At 37.4% G+C, this 17,990-nt stretch overlaps 2 protein-coding genes across 2 annotated transcripts in view; both read left to right on the top strand.

Annotated features, from left to right (window-relative positions):
- Positions 1–6,123, top strand: part of zc3h3 (zinc finger CCCH-type containing 3) — a 71,313-nt gene extending 65,190 nt beyond the window's left edge. Inside the window, exons 10-12 of the mRNA XM_052558905.1 lie at positions 2,049–2,212; positions 2,429–2,598; positions 5,582–6,123. Of these exons, the coding sequence (XP_052414865.1) occupies positions 2,049–2,212; positions 2,429–2,598; positions 5,582–5,652 (405 nt within the window). The 3' untranslated portion in view covers positions 5,653–6,123. The remainder of the gene's footprint in view (positions 1–2,048; positions 2,213–2,428; positions 2,599–5,581) is intronic.
- A 7,049-nt stretch (positions 6,124–13,172) lies between these two features.
- LOC127958984 (transcription factor MafAa-like) lies at positions 13,173–17,405 on the top strand. Its single transcript, XM_052557979.1, has one exon. It carries the CDS (start codon positions 13,950–13,952, stop codon positions 14,871–14,873), a length of 924 nt encoding a protein of 307 aa, XP_052413939.1. The 5' UTR covers positions 13,173–13,949; the 3' UTR covers positions 14,874–17,405.
- The last annotated feature ends 585 nt before the right edge of the window (positions 17,406–17,990 follow it).

Raw genomic sequence — 17,990 nt, forward strand, 5'->3', positions numbered from 1 at the left:
TTCACTGCAAAAACAGCCTGGTCCCATCCTAGATGCTGCCTGTATTGTAGTGAACATGAAATCAGAAGAGTTAAAATTACAGATGCCGTGTGATCAGATTATCCCACTTCACATCGCTTGTAATTTCTCACAGTTTATACATCACTTCTATTTGCCTCCGCCGGACCTTTGAATGATTAAAGCTCGACATGGATGTTATCAGTCAAACAAGAAACAAATGGGTGTTTAAAAAAAGAAAGGTCCCAAATGCTCCTCTGAAATGGGGTTGAATTGGAATCGACTGAATTCAAGTGGCAAGGGATTTAGCAAATTGGGCCAATTAGCCCTGAGTGTGGTGAGTGATGATGTTGTCTATAGGATGATTTAGGGGGCATTAGAGACCCAGATTCATTGGGTCGATAATCCAGTTACACTAGACTGTTTGTGTTTTTATAATATATATATATATATATATATATATATATATATATATATATATATATATATATATATATATATATATATATATATATATATATATATATATATTTAATAACAGTAAATAAAGCAAAAGCTATCATCTTGTATTTAAAGACTCCATAGCCACACTATATATGTATTTTTGCAGTTAGTGATAGAATCTATGACATACAATAAAATTATTGTTTATTTATTCATTCATTTTATTTTATTTAAAAAAAAAATTGTGGGTTTTTGTGTTTGATTTGTTTGGTGATTTGTCATAAATGGAGCCCCGCATATGACATGCAAGAAAAATTTAATAAATTGTGCACACAATTTACTAATTTGTTCCCTCAATGTTCTAAAATATGCACACGATTACTATTGCGTTCCCTCAATTTACTGTTGCGTTCCCTCGATTTGCTAAACCATGCGCACGATTTAGCAAATCGAGGGAACAAATTTGTAAATTGTGTACACAATTTCAAAATCGGGTGAACAAAATAGTAAATCGAGGGAATGCAATAGTAATCGTGTAGATATTTTATTACATTGAGGGAATGAATTAGTAAATTGAGCACAAAATTTAGCCTACTATTTTTTTCCCTGCAGGTCATGTGTGGGACTCCGTAGTCATGTCTGCTTTTGTTTTGTTTTATTTTTATTTTTATTTATTTATTTTTCTATTTTATGTTTGTTTAGGTGTTTTTTTTGTTTGTTTGTTTTTTGCTTTGCTTTGCTTTGGTCTCGTCTTGTTTGCATCATATCTAGCTTGCAGCAATCAGATACATATGTGTGACAATTAAAAAAAGTAGCACAGCTGAAAATATTGTTTCCTGTGTGAAGGGTCGCTGTGGGTTTAATTTAATAAAATCTGTCTGGTTTCTGTATCTCATTTCTAAGCACAACGAGATAATACCTAATAACTGTAGATTTGGTCATTTTAGGTTGCTTGTGGCTCTGACCTGATCATCGTTGGGTAAAGTGTCTCTGGGCGGTCTGTCCCAAAGGTTGACAGGGAGTCCACAGTGTTCCCGGAAACACGATCCTTCAGCCATCCTTCCCTCCCACACAGACATACAGTCCCCCCTCCTCTCTCTCTCTCTCTCTCTCTCTCTCTCTCTCTCTCTCTCTCTCTCTCTCTCTCTCTCTGTCACTCTGTTTATTTCTGGAGCAACATGCCCCACACTCGCCCATTCTCTCTCTCTCTCTCACTTATACACGCGTCTCGCGCTCCTCACCCCATAGTGGGGTATAATTAGCCTCTCTGACAGGTGGGAGGGATCGGGTCTCCTGAAGAATGAAGCTACCAATTTACGCCCAAATTACACAGGCACACAGACACTCTCACCTACTCTCACTTACACACACAAACACATGCTCACCTTCTCTCACATATCAGATACATGCACCTACTGATGTGTGATCACACGCAAACACTTACTTTTGCTAACTTCAGTGCACTCCTACAGAGTGTTGCACACTTGAAATCTCTACTTCCTTTTAACCTGACAGTGTCCCACATGTTCATAATCAACCACAAAACATCCATTGTCAATCTGGATATAAAGAAATACAGCATTAAGAATGTTTTGCTCTCTTCACAGTGTAAGAAGAAACACACGCTGGTGTGTCCAGACTTCTCCAGTACCGGTGTGTGTCCACGTGGATCTAAATGCAAGCTGCATCACAGACAGAGCTTGAAGCGCTCCGGCTCTAACGCAAGCTTTGGACCGACCAAGAAAGCCCGTACTAGAGACATTTTAAAAAGGTCAGGATCAGGACCAAATATAACATTAGCTTTTAGGATTCTCAATTGTCAACAAAAAATATGATCATAATTTGAATAATTATATTATTTTAGGGAAGTGACATGAATAACCCTGCTAATCCCTTATAAGCATGATGCTTATTTAGAAATTCCTTTGAGGAAAAAAAAAAAAAGTAATCTTAATCTAATCTATTATTTGGTGTTTTGCCTTTTTAGTTCAGAGGAAGTTCAGACACAGTCTACAGAGTCCATACAGGCAGATGAGGGCTCGTCCTGCTCGGGTCCTGAGAAGCTGCCTTCCTTCATCTCTTTGTCCAGCTCCCCTGACATGTCAGAGAACCCTGATACCCCAAAGGTGCCCGTTGCAGCTGGCCCACAGGCCAAAGGTGTGTATTTATATGTCTACAAGACTTCAGATTTAACAGATTCAGTATAAAATAATAATTATAACAAAAAGTAGATAAATTGGCTAAAGTATCTAAAATGTTTTTGCACTAGTTTAATATAAAACCAGGTGGTACTTTAAAGAAAGCTAACAAATATACATCTGCTAACAAAAATGATAATTATGTTATTAACAATTAAGATAAAATGTCAGTTGCACTTTATTTTACAGTATGTGTACTTACATGTACTTATAGTGTACTTGTCTAAGAAAGTTCTGGTAGTACAAGGTAACTACATGGGGTAGGGGTAGGTTTAGGGTAAGTACCTAGTTATTACATAGTTATTTTAATTACTATAATAAGTACATAGTGTGTACATAAGGAAAAGGACTGTAAAATAAAGTGCTACCAAAATGTATACAGTTAATGTGATGACAACTACATCTGTTGTTACTCTGCTGGTACACCTGTGTAAAAATCGAGGAAATTACTTAATATGCGTACCAAAAATTTGAGTAATTAGAAAAATATGCCTCAGAAATTAAACTTGGCTCTAAGAAAATGTCTTGTGAAATTTGTTTGCAGATGCCACATTGCATTGCAATACTACATTCATATAAATGTAAAATAGGCTTGTTAAGTGTGGCTTAGGAGTCCAAATGCTTTTTAGGGTCACTGTATATATAAAGAGTAAGGAGGTAATAAATATTTACGGAGTACGAAGCTGAGCTACTTAATACGCAGTGATGGGTTAATAATATCGATGGGGTTGGTATTATTTAAGAGAGGGGCTACATGAGGTATATAATACTAACTGAGGGGTTACTAATATTTAGGTTTGTTGTTAAGGACAGGCACAGCTGAAGCTGGCATGTGTGTCTCACTGATAGAGGATTAGTGGAGAGGGGCCCCTATAACCTCTCTCACACACACACACACTCACTCACACACACACGCCAGCCGCACCCCATGGAACAGTGTCTTTCCTCACTTTCTTCACACTAACTCACACACATGACATTTTTTTCAGCAATAAATAATCAACTTCTCTTAAAGGTTCTGAGAAAGTGGTTCTAACTTTTTAGTATTCATCTGAACTCTTTTCAACTCTTCAGTCTTCTCCTTTCTCATGCTTTCATACTTCCTATCTTAAATTAGTTACTGCAGAACAGAAACTGCTGTCATTAACCTCGACTTTACACCCTGGCAGTGGCTTTTCACAGTCATATGGGTCACACTGAAGCGTGGCATAATCATTCTCTTCTCTATACCCAAATATAAAAAAATGTATACCTCTGTGTTTCTGATTAAGTTTAGCTCATGTTCATGCATGTCGGGTTTCTTTCTATTTCCAAAGCTTTCTTGAGTGATGGCAAGTATCATGTCTGCATATTTATACAAATTTATGCTTGTTATACATACACACAAATCTCTCTGCCAGCTTCTTATCTCTCTCGTGCCAAGTTCCAGCTCAGTTCCCCTTTGAGATCATTGATGGCAGCCCCTGTGTCTGAGAATAGCACAGGTGCCCACCAGACCACCATGGCTTTTCACATGTCACTTTCTCAGCCTGTTGCCTGAAATCATCTTCTACATGAAGACTGAAAAAGTGCTGCTCTCAAATTCACATTAATATAGCGTGAAGTTTAGCAAATTTGGCAATTCTTATACAACTTGGATTCCTTAAGTTCTATTAATTATTATTTTGCTATTTAGAGGACGAAACAATGGATAATGTTTAGAATTTTTTTTAATGCATTATCCTCAGAAATATGTTGTCAAATTATGAGATCATTTAAGATTTCAACAAAACAGTAATCGACAAACAAAAAAAATGTCTATACATGTAAGGTCCTTGAACCATTTAATAATTGATTGATTGATTGATTGATTGCCATTATTATTTATTTATGTTTTCATTTATCATTCATTATTATTTACTTATTATTATTCAAGTTTAAATATAAGTTATTTTCAATTTTGCTTCCTAACAGGAATTGGAAATGATATTCAAACATATTCATCAGTAATATTCTCTCATTAAAATGTTGCATATTTTATTATATTTTTCTTTCCACACTAGCTATAAAAAATTGTGTTTGTGTACATTGTCAAACCAACATTTTGTTTTTCAGACACCTTCAACATTTCTCACATTATCACAGTTTATAGACTATCATTTAGAAAATGGTAATGAAATATGACTAGAACTCAGAGTTAAACTGTGTCAGAACTAATTCATCTTAATAATGTCAGATAACTTTGACAGAAAGGTATGTAATGAATTAGGTTGTATAGTTCCCAGCTGTCAGTTGTTAAATTTAAGTACACAATTAGATAATACCAATTTAGGTCAACCAATTACCAAGCAATCCTTAATTCTGTTCAGTCGGTGGTGTAAAAAGCTTGCATTAGAAATTAAAGAAGAAACACTCAAGCAAAACAATATTCAGGCCAAAGAGTCTGAATCATTTGTATAGTGTCTGTGCGTGCGTGCGTGGGTGCATGTGTGTATTTAATTCCCAACCCTGGTGAGATTATACTTTTGCCTTCACATCCACAACCACATTCACGCCAAGAGCAGTTAATTGTTACGAATGACAGTTTAACTCTCACTGTAAGGATTGTGGCCATCAAGACAAACTTCTTTCTGCTTTGCATAAATTAGCTCAGACTCTGTGCATCACTGCCTGCATCTTCTCTTACTCCATCCATCTCTGTGCTATCAAACACTTGAGACAATCACACACTCCTGTGTCACTCCTCTATCAGTAAAAACAGAGCGATAGCTGCTCCTGTCATTATATAGCAGGTGCTATTAATTTCTTGTCTGTCTGTCTTGTTTTTACAAATCAAAGTTTCCCTAATTTCACTTTTGGCTTCAGTTACTGTTGTGTAACCAAACCAGAATTCACTTTCTCAAAAACATGAAAAAACTATTTCCTTGTGGAATTTTTCTTCTCCTTTCTTCTCTCTATTACAGGAAAGCCACTACATATCAAGCCGCGATTCTTATATACAACGCAGACAGAAAGCTTGCCAAAGGAGGGCTGATGGTGGCTGTTTTAATTGGTAATAAACTTTGAAACATTTTTAACTTGATTTTTACTTTAATAAAATACAGTATACATTCTCCCAAATTGTTACAAAATGGTTTACAAAGTCGTTTTTACTTGAGATGTTCACAGCTATTTTTGGTGTGAAGTCACATGTTTGGTTTCAGGAATTTCGAAATGCAATTCTGAGAGTTGATTAAACATTTCTTGGAATATGTTCAAAAACTGTCACTAGTACAGAACTGAATATATGCATTATAATCAAAAACAATTCTGAAAGAAATGCAAATGTTCATAATAAGCTCTTAAAGTTAGTTTCAGACTGTATATGCAATTCTCAGGGATTTTTAAAACGGCATTTCTGTAGTGGTTTCTTATGCAGAGAAATTGTATTATTTCAAATGCAAGCTTGTGAAAATGTATTTTCAAAAAGTGGAAATAACTAAATAAAATTGCTTTGTGATTTGCACCGCTTTGTCTTTGTTTCTGAACATGTTTAACCTATCTTTAACCATATTTAACCAGTTTTCCATTTATTAAACCATATAACTTCACAAACCACCTCACTTCCAAGTTGTGAAAAGTATCGGTATTTCTCTACACATGTTGTGAGGCATGTAGACGTGAAGAACATCGCTCATGGCTGCATGTCTGTCACTGTAATTGAGTCTTAAGGAATCTATAGGAAACGGGGAAAAAACGTTACGTCTCCCTCACACTCCTCAAAACTCATTTTTCTTCTCCTCTCACTTTTTCCTCTCTAACTGCTGTCTGACCAAATCCATCACAACTAATTTCTGACAATGTCATTTTCCTTTTCTCCTCCCTGTCTTTTCCTAAAATGCGCATTTGATTGAGGATCTGTTGGTTCCTCCTCCTCCTCCTCTCCCTCGTCTCCGTCGGGTAATGTAATTAGTATGTTGAGTGTTAAACAGTGGTACAGAGGGGATGATGGGAGTTGTAATCCCTTGAACGCCCCTCACTGTGCGGAGACTGCTGATATTCAGACTATTAATGCTCCGCTGAACCAAGGCCTCGTGCTCCGTGCTCTGTGACAAACGACTGCCGGTCGCGACGGGAAACCTGGTTAACCGTCGCCGGCTGCAACGACAGGGGGCATTAATACACCGTGGCGAGGGTCTCGCTGCGGAACACCACACACTCGCTGGCACTGACAAGCCTGCCGCCGTGTTAACGAGATAAAGGCCGTGCCCATGATGCGAACCACGTTTACGATGACATAGAGGGATGGAGGGAAGGAAAACACTCCCTCATCTGACTTCTCTCTCTATCTTTCTCTTCTGTTTAATCCTTCATGCAGGAAGGAATACTTCAAAAAAATGCATGTTGATATGGGTGTTGTAAAATCAACTAAAGTTGTCATACATCACCTAACCCCTCTTAGCTTATTTGTCTTTTATTATTATTTTTTTTATTTTTTTTCATTGCATTGATTTCGAGCTCTTGCTTATAGATATTCTTTTTATTTTAAAGGAGAGTTCATAGTTTAGCTCATCTGACTTGTGACATGATGTTGATTATTAAAATAAATAGTTTTTATTTGTCCCTCCTTTTATAGTATAGGGGTAGTATGGGGTCAATCCTTAAACATTAAAATGGATTCAATTATATAGCTACATGTTGAACAATATGCATGTTGCCATGGTTTTATTTTGACAAAACCACTAAGTAATGTTTTGCAACTTTTTGTTAATTGAATGCCTAAAACCATTAAATAACCATTTAAATACCATTTTTACACCTTTAAAGGTGTAAAAATGCACAAGTTTTAACACCAGTTAACTGAAGAATATTCTGCATAATTTTGCTCACCACAAAATTTATTTTGTCGTCAGGTATGAGTCTATGAATAAAACATTAAATGATTTTGGCTATGTTAAAATACAGTTTCGAATATATATTGCCACAAAACATAAAAAATATGTTTAACAATATTATCATGATTTCAGTTTGACAAAAATCACTTACAAACATTTACTGTGTAAAGATATGTCCAGTTTTACAACTTTTTTTTTTGTTGCCTAAACATAATTCTTAAAAACCTATAATAACTATTAAAATGACATTTTGTATAACATTACTACTAAAATAATATATAAAATGTAACACTAGTAGGTCTAAATGCTTTTAAATTGGCCTTATTTCGTTTTATTAATCACTTACTAAACTTTGGTGTGAAAAATTCAGTTCAGTTGTTGCCTAAATGTAAAGCCTAAAAAATACAATTTAAACTACAGCTCAAATAATACTTAAGTATTATTATTATTATAAGCTGCTTGTCTCTAGTTTTAAAATTCTACAAAACTTGCTCTATTTACTTCCATTGTGCTTCACTGTCATCACCAGCATTATTCATTTATTTTTTTAAATAATAAAAAGTAAAGATCATAGAACTGCCTTTCCCCCAAATAACATCCATTAAAGTTGGCAAAATATATTAATGTGATTTTTATTTATTTTTTAATCGGATGATTTTTAATTAATTTTATTTTTATTTAACATTTCCATGTTTAATGTCAAACAAAACAACCCCTAAATTAATCACTATAGAACTTCAGTTAGTACAGTAAAGTCATAATCTTTTATTTGTGCAGAAAGGCGTAAAATATGTGAGGTGTGATGAATATATCTGAATTTATAATGCTCTTTAACGATGGTCACTCATCAGCAGAGCCACTGCCCCTGTGCCCTAACTGGCTGAAGTGCTCCTCTTGAACCCCCACCACCACCACACCACTGAACGTGATTGGCCACCTGGTGCCTCCCAATTGGGCTAGGCTAGAGTACAGTCAATCTGACAATGCCCCTAATGCCATTGGATCAGAACGTTGTCAATCACTGCCTGATTCGCTGCCCATTCCCGCCTGTTAATTTGATAATGCTCAACAACACTGGATCAGAGCGCTATCATTGCTTTGGCAATATAAAGCCTTTTTTTACCATGCCAGTAAAGCTTCTGGAATCTGAATCTGTCTGAAAATGACTAAACCGCAGACCACATCTCTGTTTATATGGTATGTAAACAAATATATTTTGGAATATCTTCCTGGTCGGGCTGAGTCAATATTTATTCTGATTACTTTCGTGTGACTGATCAAATTATTATATGTAGCCAGTGTGAGTAACATAATGTGTTCCCTGTGTCCAGATTTTACTGCAATAATAATGCAAAAACTGACACTTCAAATCAACCTTTTAAAATGTCAACTTTTATAAAACGTAGTATTTAATAGTGTTAATACTGTGTCCAAATACATAATTTTATACTAGATATTTATTTCATTTATATATCCTATAGCATGATCTAATCATATTCGGTTTGTTATCAAAAGTTCTATGTTTAATATAAGTGAGTTAGTCATTGTGCTGTTTTGTTGTACATTCAAGCAGTTGACACAGAATTGCAGCTAATTTGAAAGTGAAAGTAAAATGTGCACAGCCATTTAGAAGCTATTTAAAAGTAAAAGAAAGTGAGGAAAACCACGACCAACCCCACTCCTTGGTGTTACAGGTATTACTGGTGTTGTCCCATGTCGATCAAGTGGGAAAATTTCATCACTGTCACAACACTAATACACACACACACACACACACACACACACAGAGACATATACATATATGGCTGAGCAATAGCTGCCCCACTCCAGTAATTTCAGCCACTGCCCCTCAAAATGCCTGTGCATGGCCCTGCTCACCAGTCTCTGTTATCTGCATGGGAAGAGAAAGAGAAAGAGAAATTCATGGTGCAATCACTCTTTCTTTTCTCACCCTCCCCTTCCCTCTCGTTCTCTTGCTCTGACGGCGAGGATGTAAGTGCCTTAGACAGATGTCTGCTGCCGCTTGTCTCAAAGCTCAACGCGAGCTGCTGAGCTCGGCAAACTCTAATTAAGATCAATATTTCAATTTTTAGTAAAAGCGCATGTGAAAGAGAACGGAGGAGGAGAGTGAGAGAGAAAGGAGGAAAACACATTCACATTTTTTCGAGGACAATCTCACTTGAATGAGAAAAGGAAAGAATGAAAGGTCAAGTGTAATTTTTCTCTACCTCGATAGATCGCCTAGGCATAAAAAAGACAAACTTGTTACAGATCAGCAAAGACTCCAGCCCATCAATAATGATCATACTTCCACTGCAAGTAGTTAGTCATTAGTATATCTGTCATCTCTCCTTCTATCCCCTCCTGCTCTCTTTCCAGTCTTTCTGCTTGTGCTTTATTGCTGTTTATCTTCTTGCCATTTTTTTTAAAGCTCTTGAGCTTTAGTACATTTTAAAAATGTCTCTTCCTGTGTGTACTTAAACTTTATGTTTTGGTTCTCTTGAAGGAATTAGTCTCTCTCCTTTACATGCTCTTTTCTGTCATCTTGCTCTTTCTAACTCACTTTTTTTTTTTTAGCTGAGAACTTCATAGGACTTTGTTGGTTTGAATTTAGTCGAACGATTACTGCTGAGTATTTGAACGGGCATTTGTGAGATTTTGAGGCCCACAAAAACCTCCTTTCCAAAACTTCTTCCGATAACCCCCTACTCCACCTCGCACCTCTTAACTATTTTAGCTAAGGAGGGGTTAACTGGATAAATCCGTCTCAGTCATTTCCACAGATGTCTAGTCCAAACCCCACCCCCATTCTCTCTTTCAAACTATCATACTCTTTTTCTCCTTGGACATGCTGATGTCCATTTTGCTTAAATCAGTAGAACTGCACCAGCAGCTAACTCCCAATATGCAAAGGCACAATGAAAGGCCTGACTTCAAAATTTATGTCTCAAGCCCTCGGCCACATCCACACCCACCCACCTCCGCTCACTGAATGGACGATGGCAGATCTTCTTAAATGTGGCATTTTCAAAGCGGACTGCTTAGCTTGGACTTTGAGGTCCACTCATGCTTATTTTATAAAACCTCCATAATGACTTAGCGCACCTTCAACTTCAAATACCTTGATATGATTTGTCCAGTCCTCTTAGGCTTTTCTTTTTTCCCCTCCGTTGGCAGATTTTAGCCTCAAGCGTGTCTGTATTTCACTCATTGGCACCTGGAAAGAAAGTCTTAGCATGTTACATAAAGTTAGTAGAGGTCTCAGATGTAGTAAGATGTAAGTTATACAGCCTATTATATTTGGATAATTAATATTGAAGCATCGAAAATACACATTCATTCAAATAAACTGGCAAGTATTAAGCATCTGAGAAAACTGAGTGAGGAAGTGAGGAATTACAGAGTACTGCATATGAATGTAAAGACCTGTCAAATACAGTAATTAAGGGAATAATTCACCCAGAAATCCAGCATCCATCATGGATGTAGAAGAATTTCATCAGAACAGATAATTTCTTAATCAGAAAAAGATTTGAAGTAATTTGCATTGTAACTCGCTCACCACTGGATTATCTGCAGTAAATGGGTGCCGTCAGAATAAGTGTGGATAAAAGCATCACAATAATCCACAAGTAAACAACACGGCAGTTCTGGTAAAAATAAAATAAATAAAACAAATACATGTTTATAATTTTGTAATTTAAACTGTCACTTCTGACCAAAATAACAGACCATAATCCATTATCAAGTGATTAAATTATATTCCTTTTTATTCTTTCACATCAAAATTAGACATTTGTTGAGAACTGTTTTGGCTTGTAAACCGTGTTTGATCTGCACATATTTCTCTCCCGATTCAGACCAAACAACTTTTTCAATGGAGAAAAAAAAATATATATATTATGGATAGATAACTCATATTGTAGCTAAAAACAACAGAATTAAGTTAAAAAATTGATTTATTACAAACAGCTTTTGCTTCACATTAATTGATGGACTGGAGTCCTGCATGTATCAGCTGTTTTGACTCTCATTCTGACGACATTCATTCACTGCAGAGGATTCATTGCTGAGCAAGTGATGATATTCAAAATTCCTCAGATATGATCCTATAAAGAAAAACACATCTACATGTCAGATGGTCTGAGGGTGAATACATTTTCATTTTAGTTGAACTATTCCTTTAATAGTGTTTCATTATGTCTTTCTGTCTTTTATATTTCTAGCAAAGCACTATAATAATATTTCAATCATTTTTTATATTGATCTACATTTCTCGGTGTCCTTACACTGCAATAAGGACCCGGCCTCGCATAGGGTGCTAGATTGACCCTCATTTTAGGGTACTTCCTTCAGCGCGAGACTGGCTCCTCTGATTAAGACATATGCTGTGGTGATAAAGGCGCGCGCTGCGTGGGGCTTAATTATTTGTCGATCCGCGCAGATGAGTCGAGATGCAATTAGAGGTTAATTGCGAAAGAAATCCGGAGCGTGGCTGGCACTGGCGAGGCGGATCATAATTAACTCACCCGCACAAATTGCGCATTTTTCCCTATCCGGCGGAAATGTGGATTGATTTTATTGCTGGATCACGCGTTATTGAGTTCGTCACCGCCTATAGGTCATAAGCGGGGAAGAAAGTTGCGCGTGTGTTATCCTATCAGATCAATACACTGAATGACTGTTCACGGGGTTACGGCACATTGAGGAAATATGCAGTTTAATACATAATTATCTAATCCATTTAAACTTTATTAAACGGTCTGTCCAAACACAGTGGAGGTTTTGTAAAATAATTATCCATAGCTCTCTCCTTGATTCTAAAGGATGGCTGGCTTTTGATGAAGGAATAAATGATAGAAAATAATTAATTGTTAATAATCAGCCCCCTGGCTATTGAAAGGAAACGTGATGCATAAATAGTTGAATAACTATTTATATAATAGCCTACTAACTAATAACTATAATAACTGGTTGGATGGTCGTTGCACTGAAGTTTATTGAATCACATTTATATTTTTAAATTACAAAAAACTTAGCAAAGTGTTTAAAGTGCAGACATGGTGTTAGTGTCATAATTTCCCATCCTAAAAAGTGAATTCAATTTTCGACATGTATTAATTTTGCTTTCATTGTAGGCCTAATGCAATTTCTCATAAGACTGACTTTCAGTTTTGAATTAAAAAATAAGTCAATTTAACTAGGCTATATGACTATATATATATATATTATATATATATATATCATTTATATATATATATATATATATCATTTATGTCTATCAAATAAAGAATTCAACTGGTCATGAAAATTACGCGTACAATTATCGTACGTTTTCCATTTATAAATGTGTAAGTTATCCCTAAAGCGTTTGCATTGCATATAGCGTTTAAGAAGTGTTTGCTCTGTTTTAAATAAACATTTTCTAAGTAAGACAATCTGGGCTATTGCCTTTCCTCGCGCTCACCTCAAGTGCGGTTGCAGTGGACGCGTCGCTAGGGGGCGGGAAGAACACCTGTTTAAACCCCTGTCAGCTGCTGCGCGTTCTGCTCAGCTGCCACATAGAGGCGTCGCTATAGGAGTATGCATGTCTACTGCTACGCATCATCCCATTGGTCCTTTCCGTGGTCTGGGTGGGACGCTCAGATGGGCCATGTGTATAAAGTGGTACATTGCTCCTTTCAGTGCTTCAGTGATACTGCGTGTCAGCGGTGGACAACGGTGCAAAAATAAGCTCTAGCCATAAACGGTGACAGCAGTCCATGCATCTTTAAAAGTGACAGAGGAGGGAGGTGAATTTAAGTAGCCAGAATTCCGCATCCTTCGTCGGGCTGCGTCGGAGCGTCCCACCGGAGGAACTTAACGTTACGCACATTGTTGCGGTCCCTGTGTAAAAAGCAGCAGCAGCAGCAGCAGCATTCCTTTTGGACTTCGATGTTAAGTCTGACGTTTCCTGAACTTGTCGGGCGCGCATTTGTTGTGTAAAGGACTCTTCTGCGACGTGAGAAAAAGTTCTAGCTTTCTTCACATGAAAGCTTAAACTCTCTTGCCTCCGGTTTAAACGGAACTTCAAACACGGAGGTGAAGAAGGATATTTGAAATCTCTGTTACGCAAAGGACGATTTCTCTGAAACCACATGTCATCTTTAACGCGGTGAAGCGAAGACGAGTCAGGTTGGTGGTTTTGAATGCACGAGTCTCAAGTTTCTGACGCCCTGGCCAGTGATATTAACGCGTGAATTTGACCTGGGATAAGTTGTCAACAAGAGGCAAACTGGCAGGTGTATAAGTACATTTACATGCATGGGCATACTTATATCTCGCTGCACTATAAATAGAAGCTCGTGCTTATGTATTAAACGCTGGGCACTCATCTTCAGTCGTTTTCATCACAATCCCAGCGAAACCCACGCGTGTCGCTTTGGCTGTTAGGGTTGGTGTCGTCGCATGGACTGACATGGCCACCGATCTCGCCATGAGCGCAGATTTGCCCAACAGCCCCCTGGCTATTGAATATGTCAACGACTTCGACCTCATGAAGTTTGAAGTCAAGAAAGAGCCTCCGGAGGCCGAACGCTATTGCCACCGCCTGCCCCCGGGCTCGCTATCCTCCACCCCAATCAGCACACCCTGCTCCTCGGTGCCTTCCTCGCCCAGTTTCTGTGCCCCCAGTCCCGGATCGCAGCCTGTGCAGAACCTCGGAAATGGCGTCAGCAACAACAACAACAACAACCACCAAGGCTCCTCGGGCAAACCTCAGCTGGAAGATCTCTACTGGATTCCCAACTACCAGCATCACATCAGTCCAGAGGCCCTCAACCTGACGCCCGAGGACGCGGTGGAAGCGCTCATCGGTAACGCGCACCACCACCACCATCACCACCAGCCCTACGAGGGATATCGCGGTCAGCAGTACGTCGGAGAAGACCTCTCAGCGGCCACGAACGGGCACCACCACCCGGTGCACCACCACCAACATCACCACCACGGCCACCACGCGCGCATCGAGGACCGCTTCTCGGACGAGCAGCTGGTGAGCATGACGGTGCGCGAGCTCAACCGGCAACTGAGAGGCTTCAGCAAAGAAGAGGTGATCCGTCTCAAGCAGAAACGGCGAACCTTGAAGAACCGCGGCTATGCGCAGTCGTGCCGCTACAAGCGCGTGCAGCAGCGCCACATGCTCGAGAGCGAAAAGTGCACGCTCCAGAGCCAGGTGGAGCAACTCAAGCAAGACGTGGCGCGTCTGATCAAAGAGCGGGACCTGTACAAGGAGAAGTACGAGAAGCTCGCGAGCCGAACCTTTAACGGCGGAGGCGGCAACACTCGGGACCCGTCCAACGGCACTCACGGCAAAACCACTTCCACGGAATTCTTCATGTGAGAGTGATTCTTCTTAAAGACTTCTTCCGCACCAACGTATTCGTTTTTTTAAACCTTAATTGTTATGTTTTTCAGTGTGAATTTTATTTGCAGTTCTTATCTTAAATACTCAGTGTCCACTTTAGAACATACACTCTTGAAAATAAAGGTCTGATGCCATATAGGGAACTACAAAAAAATATTTTATTTTTAAGGACTTTATACATTTATGTAGCCTACTGGTGCTTTAAAGAACCCAAAACCAATTATGCAAATCTACAGAATCCGTAACATACTGCACTTTTTCTTTTCCAAAGAACTACCCACTTTTACCGCCAAAATGGTTAGCCTACTGGCAAGCAAGTCAAGTTTTTTGCTGAACTTAAAGTGCTGAAAGGAAAAACTGAAGAACCTTTATTTTGTAAGAGTGTAGTCTAACATTACAGCGACATATTTAAAGTCTTCACTCATTATTTGTGTACATATATTACTGTACCATAAAAGTCTTAAGGTTAGTGTAATGTTAGGATCATCTTCCACAGATACTGCACGGACCCTTCTACTTCATAACACATCCGCTCGAAATATGGGATCACGCATAGCCTCCAAAGACACATCAGTTTTGAATTCTGTAAATTCATGTTGTTGTTGTTTTTTTGTTTTTTTTTTTTGTTTTGTTTTTTTTTGTTATACGCTAACTGCAAAGTCCGACATGCTTTAAGACATACAGCTGCTTTCTTAACCTCTTATTCTTTTTTTGACGAGTCTTAATGGCGATGAGAACATACTGGAAACGAAACTTCAGTCTGCGAAGGGACTTTGTATGGAACAATGCTAATACTAAAACACTTATAAGCAGGAAAGGGAGATAGCAATACATCCTTGACTTTTCTCAGTCATGAACTGATGTTAAGGGGGCTTATGAACTTTGAGGGCCCTCAAGCATTGCCCAATTCTGCATTACCCCACCAATCCTGCATGCGGGACATGTATGGTACTCCAGACGCGCCAGGTCCTTTCTCTCTTTTCCTCATACAGCACTTGGATGAAAAGCATGGCCCTTAACCACTCTCTTCTCTCTCTCTTTTTTTCTTTTCTTCTGCCCGACACAAACCGTGTATGTGAAGGAACTCATGCGTTCTTGCGACATCACATGAAATCCGTTCTTACATTTTCTTTTCTATTGTTTAAAAGTGCAGAATAAGAACAAAGGAAAAAAAACACCGAACTGAGCCAGAGTTATTTATTCCCAATTGTACATATGTAGAGGTCAAATGATGTGTTCATTTAACTTTCTTTTTAAAAAGGTCATTTCTGCTTGATTATTTAAAACGTCTTAATACGATGTTTGTATGTAGTAGCATGCAAATGACAAAGATATTCTCATCCTATTAAATATGTACAATTTCAAAGGAAGCCTACTGCACTACGATTTGAAGAATTGGGATTTCTATAACATTTCTTTTCCTCTGTGTTAATCGAATTGCTGTTATGGTGGACATTGTCGATCTAAATTGCATACAAATACGATGACTTTAATTGCTGCTAATATTCTATGCACCAAATTCGAAAGCAATTAACAGAAGCTCTGATTATGTGAATTTTGTATTTCAAAATAAATGAAGGTATGTAGAAAACTGGTTAGATATGGATATCAAAAATAACTGAGATCATCTCTTCAAGAACATTTATATATATATAATTTGTCTTAATAACCTAATAATTGTCTAAATAAAGAACGACATAAAACTGTTAACTTCAAACATGACAAACGTCGTTCATAGGGCAAGAAGGGTTGTTTTAACTTTTTATGACATAATAAAACTGTAGCATACTCTGTATAAAGCAGTTGCCTATTGTTTTGCATACAACATTGTGATGATAATAGGCTTCCGACCATACTGAATTACACCACAAGTAGATGTCATGAGATGAAATGCGGATATAATTCAACAATAGAGGGTTTGTGTGCAAACTTTGCTATAATTAATCATGCGCATTTGAGCTTGAAATATAGCCCATCTTCTTCAGGCTAAATGTAGAAGTTGCCAAAGTGGATTATCTAATGCACGTAAATTGTCTTAAGTCAGTTTTCAAATTCTTTCCGACCTGTGTATGCTTAATTTCCTAACAGATTTATCGGCCAGACTCCTAAAATAAGGTCACCAAGTATGCTCCTTTACCTGGGTTAGTATCTGCTTGATATCTCACCTGAAAACTACTGTTAACATTGATTAATTTATTTCGTTTAAATTATGAATTATGATACAGTTCGTTATGAAGCAATCTCTCTGTCTATTGGTCTAATTTGAGACAGAGCGGCTTGAGGTTACATAATGTGCTGTCATGTGTGCTGTCTTATGTAAAAAAACAAATAAATAAATAAATGGGGGAAAAAAAGAAAAACAAAACTGTACATAGCCTATAATTTCTATATATTTATCGAAATTATTAATGTCCTTACGTGTCAGTAAGTCCAAACCAAAATGTTTCGAAATTGAATGTTGTTCAGAATCTTGTTTTCATAATGTTTAATAAAAACTCCTGTCAAATGCATCAGCCTCTTTTTCCAATCACTCAACAAGTGTCTTTTCGTGGCTAAAATATGTGATTTATTGTTATATTAAAATCAAGATTCAGGTAAAAATCTGTTTTGCTTAAATGACAGATGAAATGAAAATAAAAAAAAAAGTGTAAGGAAATAAAGATGTGTGTCTTTATAAAGCATCGTGCCTCATTGCGCATGTGGCACACAAATCGTACTATTTCAAAAGTTCAATCTGTTATTACATTTGGTTACGGTTTAAAAAATTAATTTAAATAATTCATATTAATTATATGAACTATGGAGGTTTAATAGCCCACTGATGTAACATAAAGATTTATTTTATCATCGTAAAATGAACAGAAGGTCATAAATTCTTGGTACAGTGGCATTCGTTTATAACATTAACCTAAAACGTTTTGTTTACACAAATGTTTGAAAATAAATTTTTTAGATGAAAGTCGAAAGATAGGTAGGGCTCCACAAACGAGTTAACAGGGTGGTTTTATTCGTATATTCTTCGTGTTGTTCTTGTTATTTTTCTAATTATTGCTCGCAAACATCTCATATTTATCCAGTAGCTATTACGAAATT

The sequence above is a fragment of the Carassius gibelio genome, chromosome B6 (assembly GCF_023724105.1).
Source record: "Carassius gibelio isolate Cgi1373 ecotype wild population from Czech Republic chromosome B6, carGib1.2-hapl.c, whole genome shotgun sequence".
Classification (NCBI taxonomy): Eukaryota; Metazoa; Chordata; class Actinopteri; order Cypriniformes; family Cyprinidae; genus Carassius; species Carassius gibelio.

Bases quoted from the DNA above. Each gene is read 5' to 3' on its own strand.
- LOC127958984 (XM_052557979.1), top strand. From the start codon at position 13,950: ATGGCCACCGATCTCGCCATGAGCGCAGATTTGCCCAACAGCCCCCTG.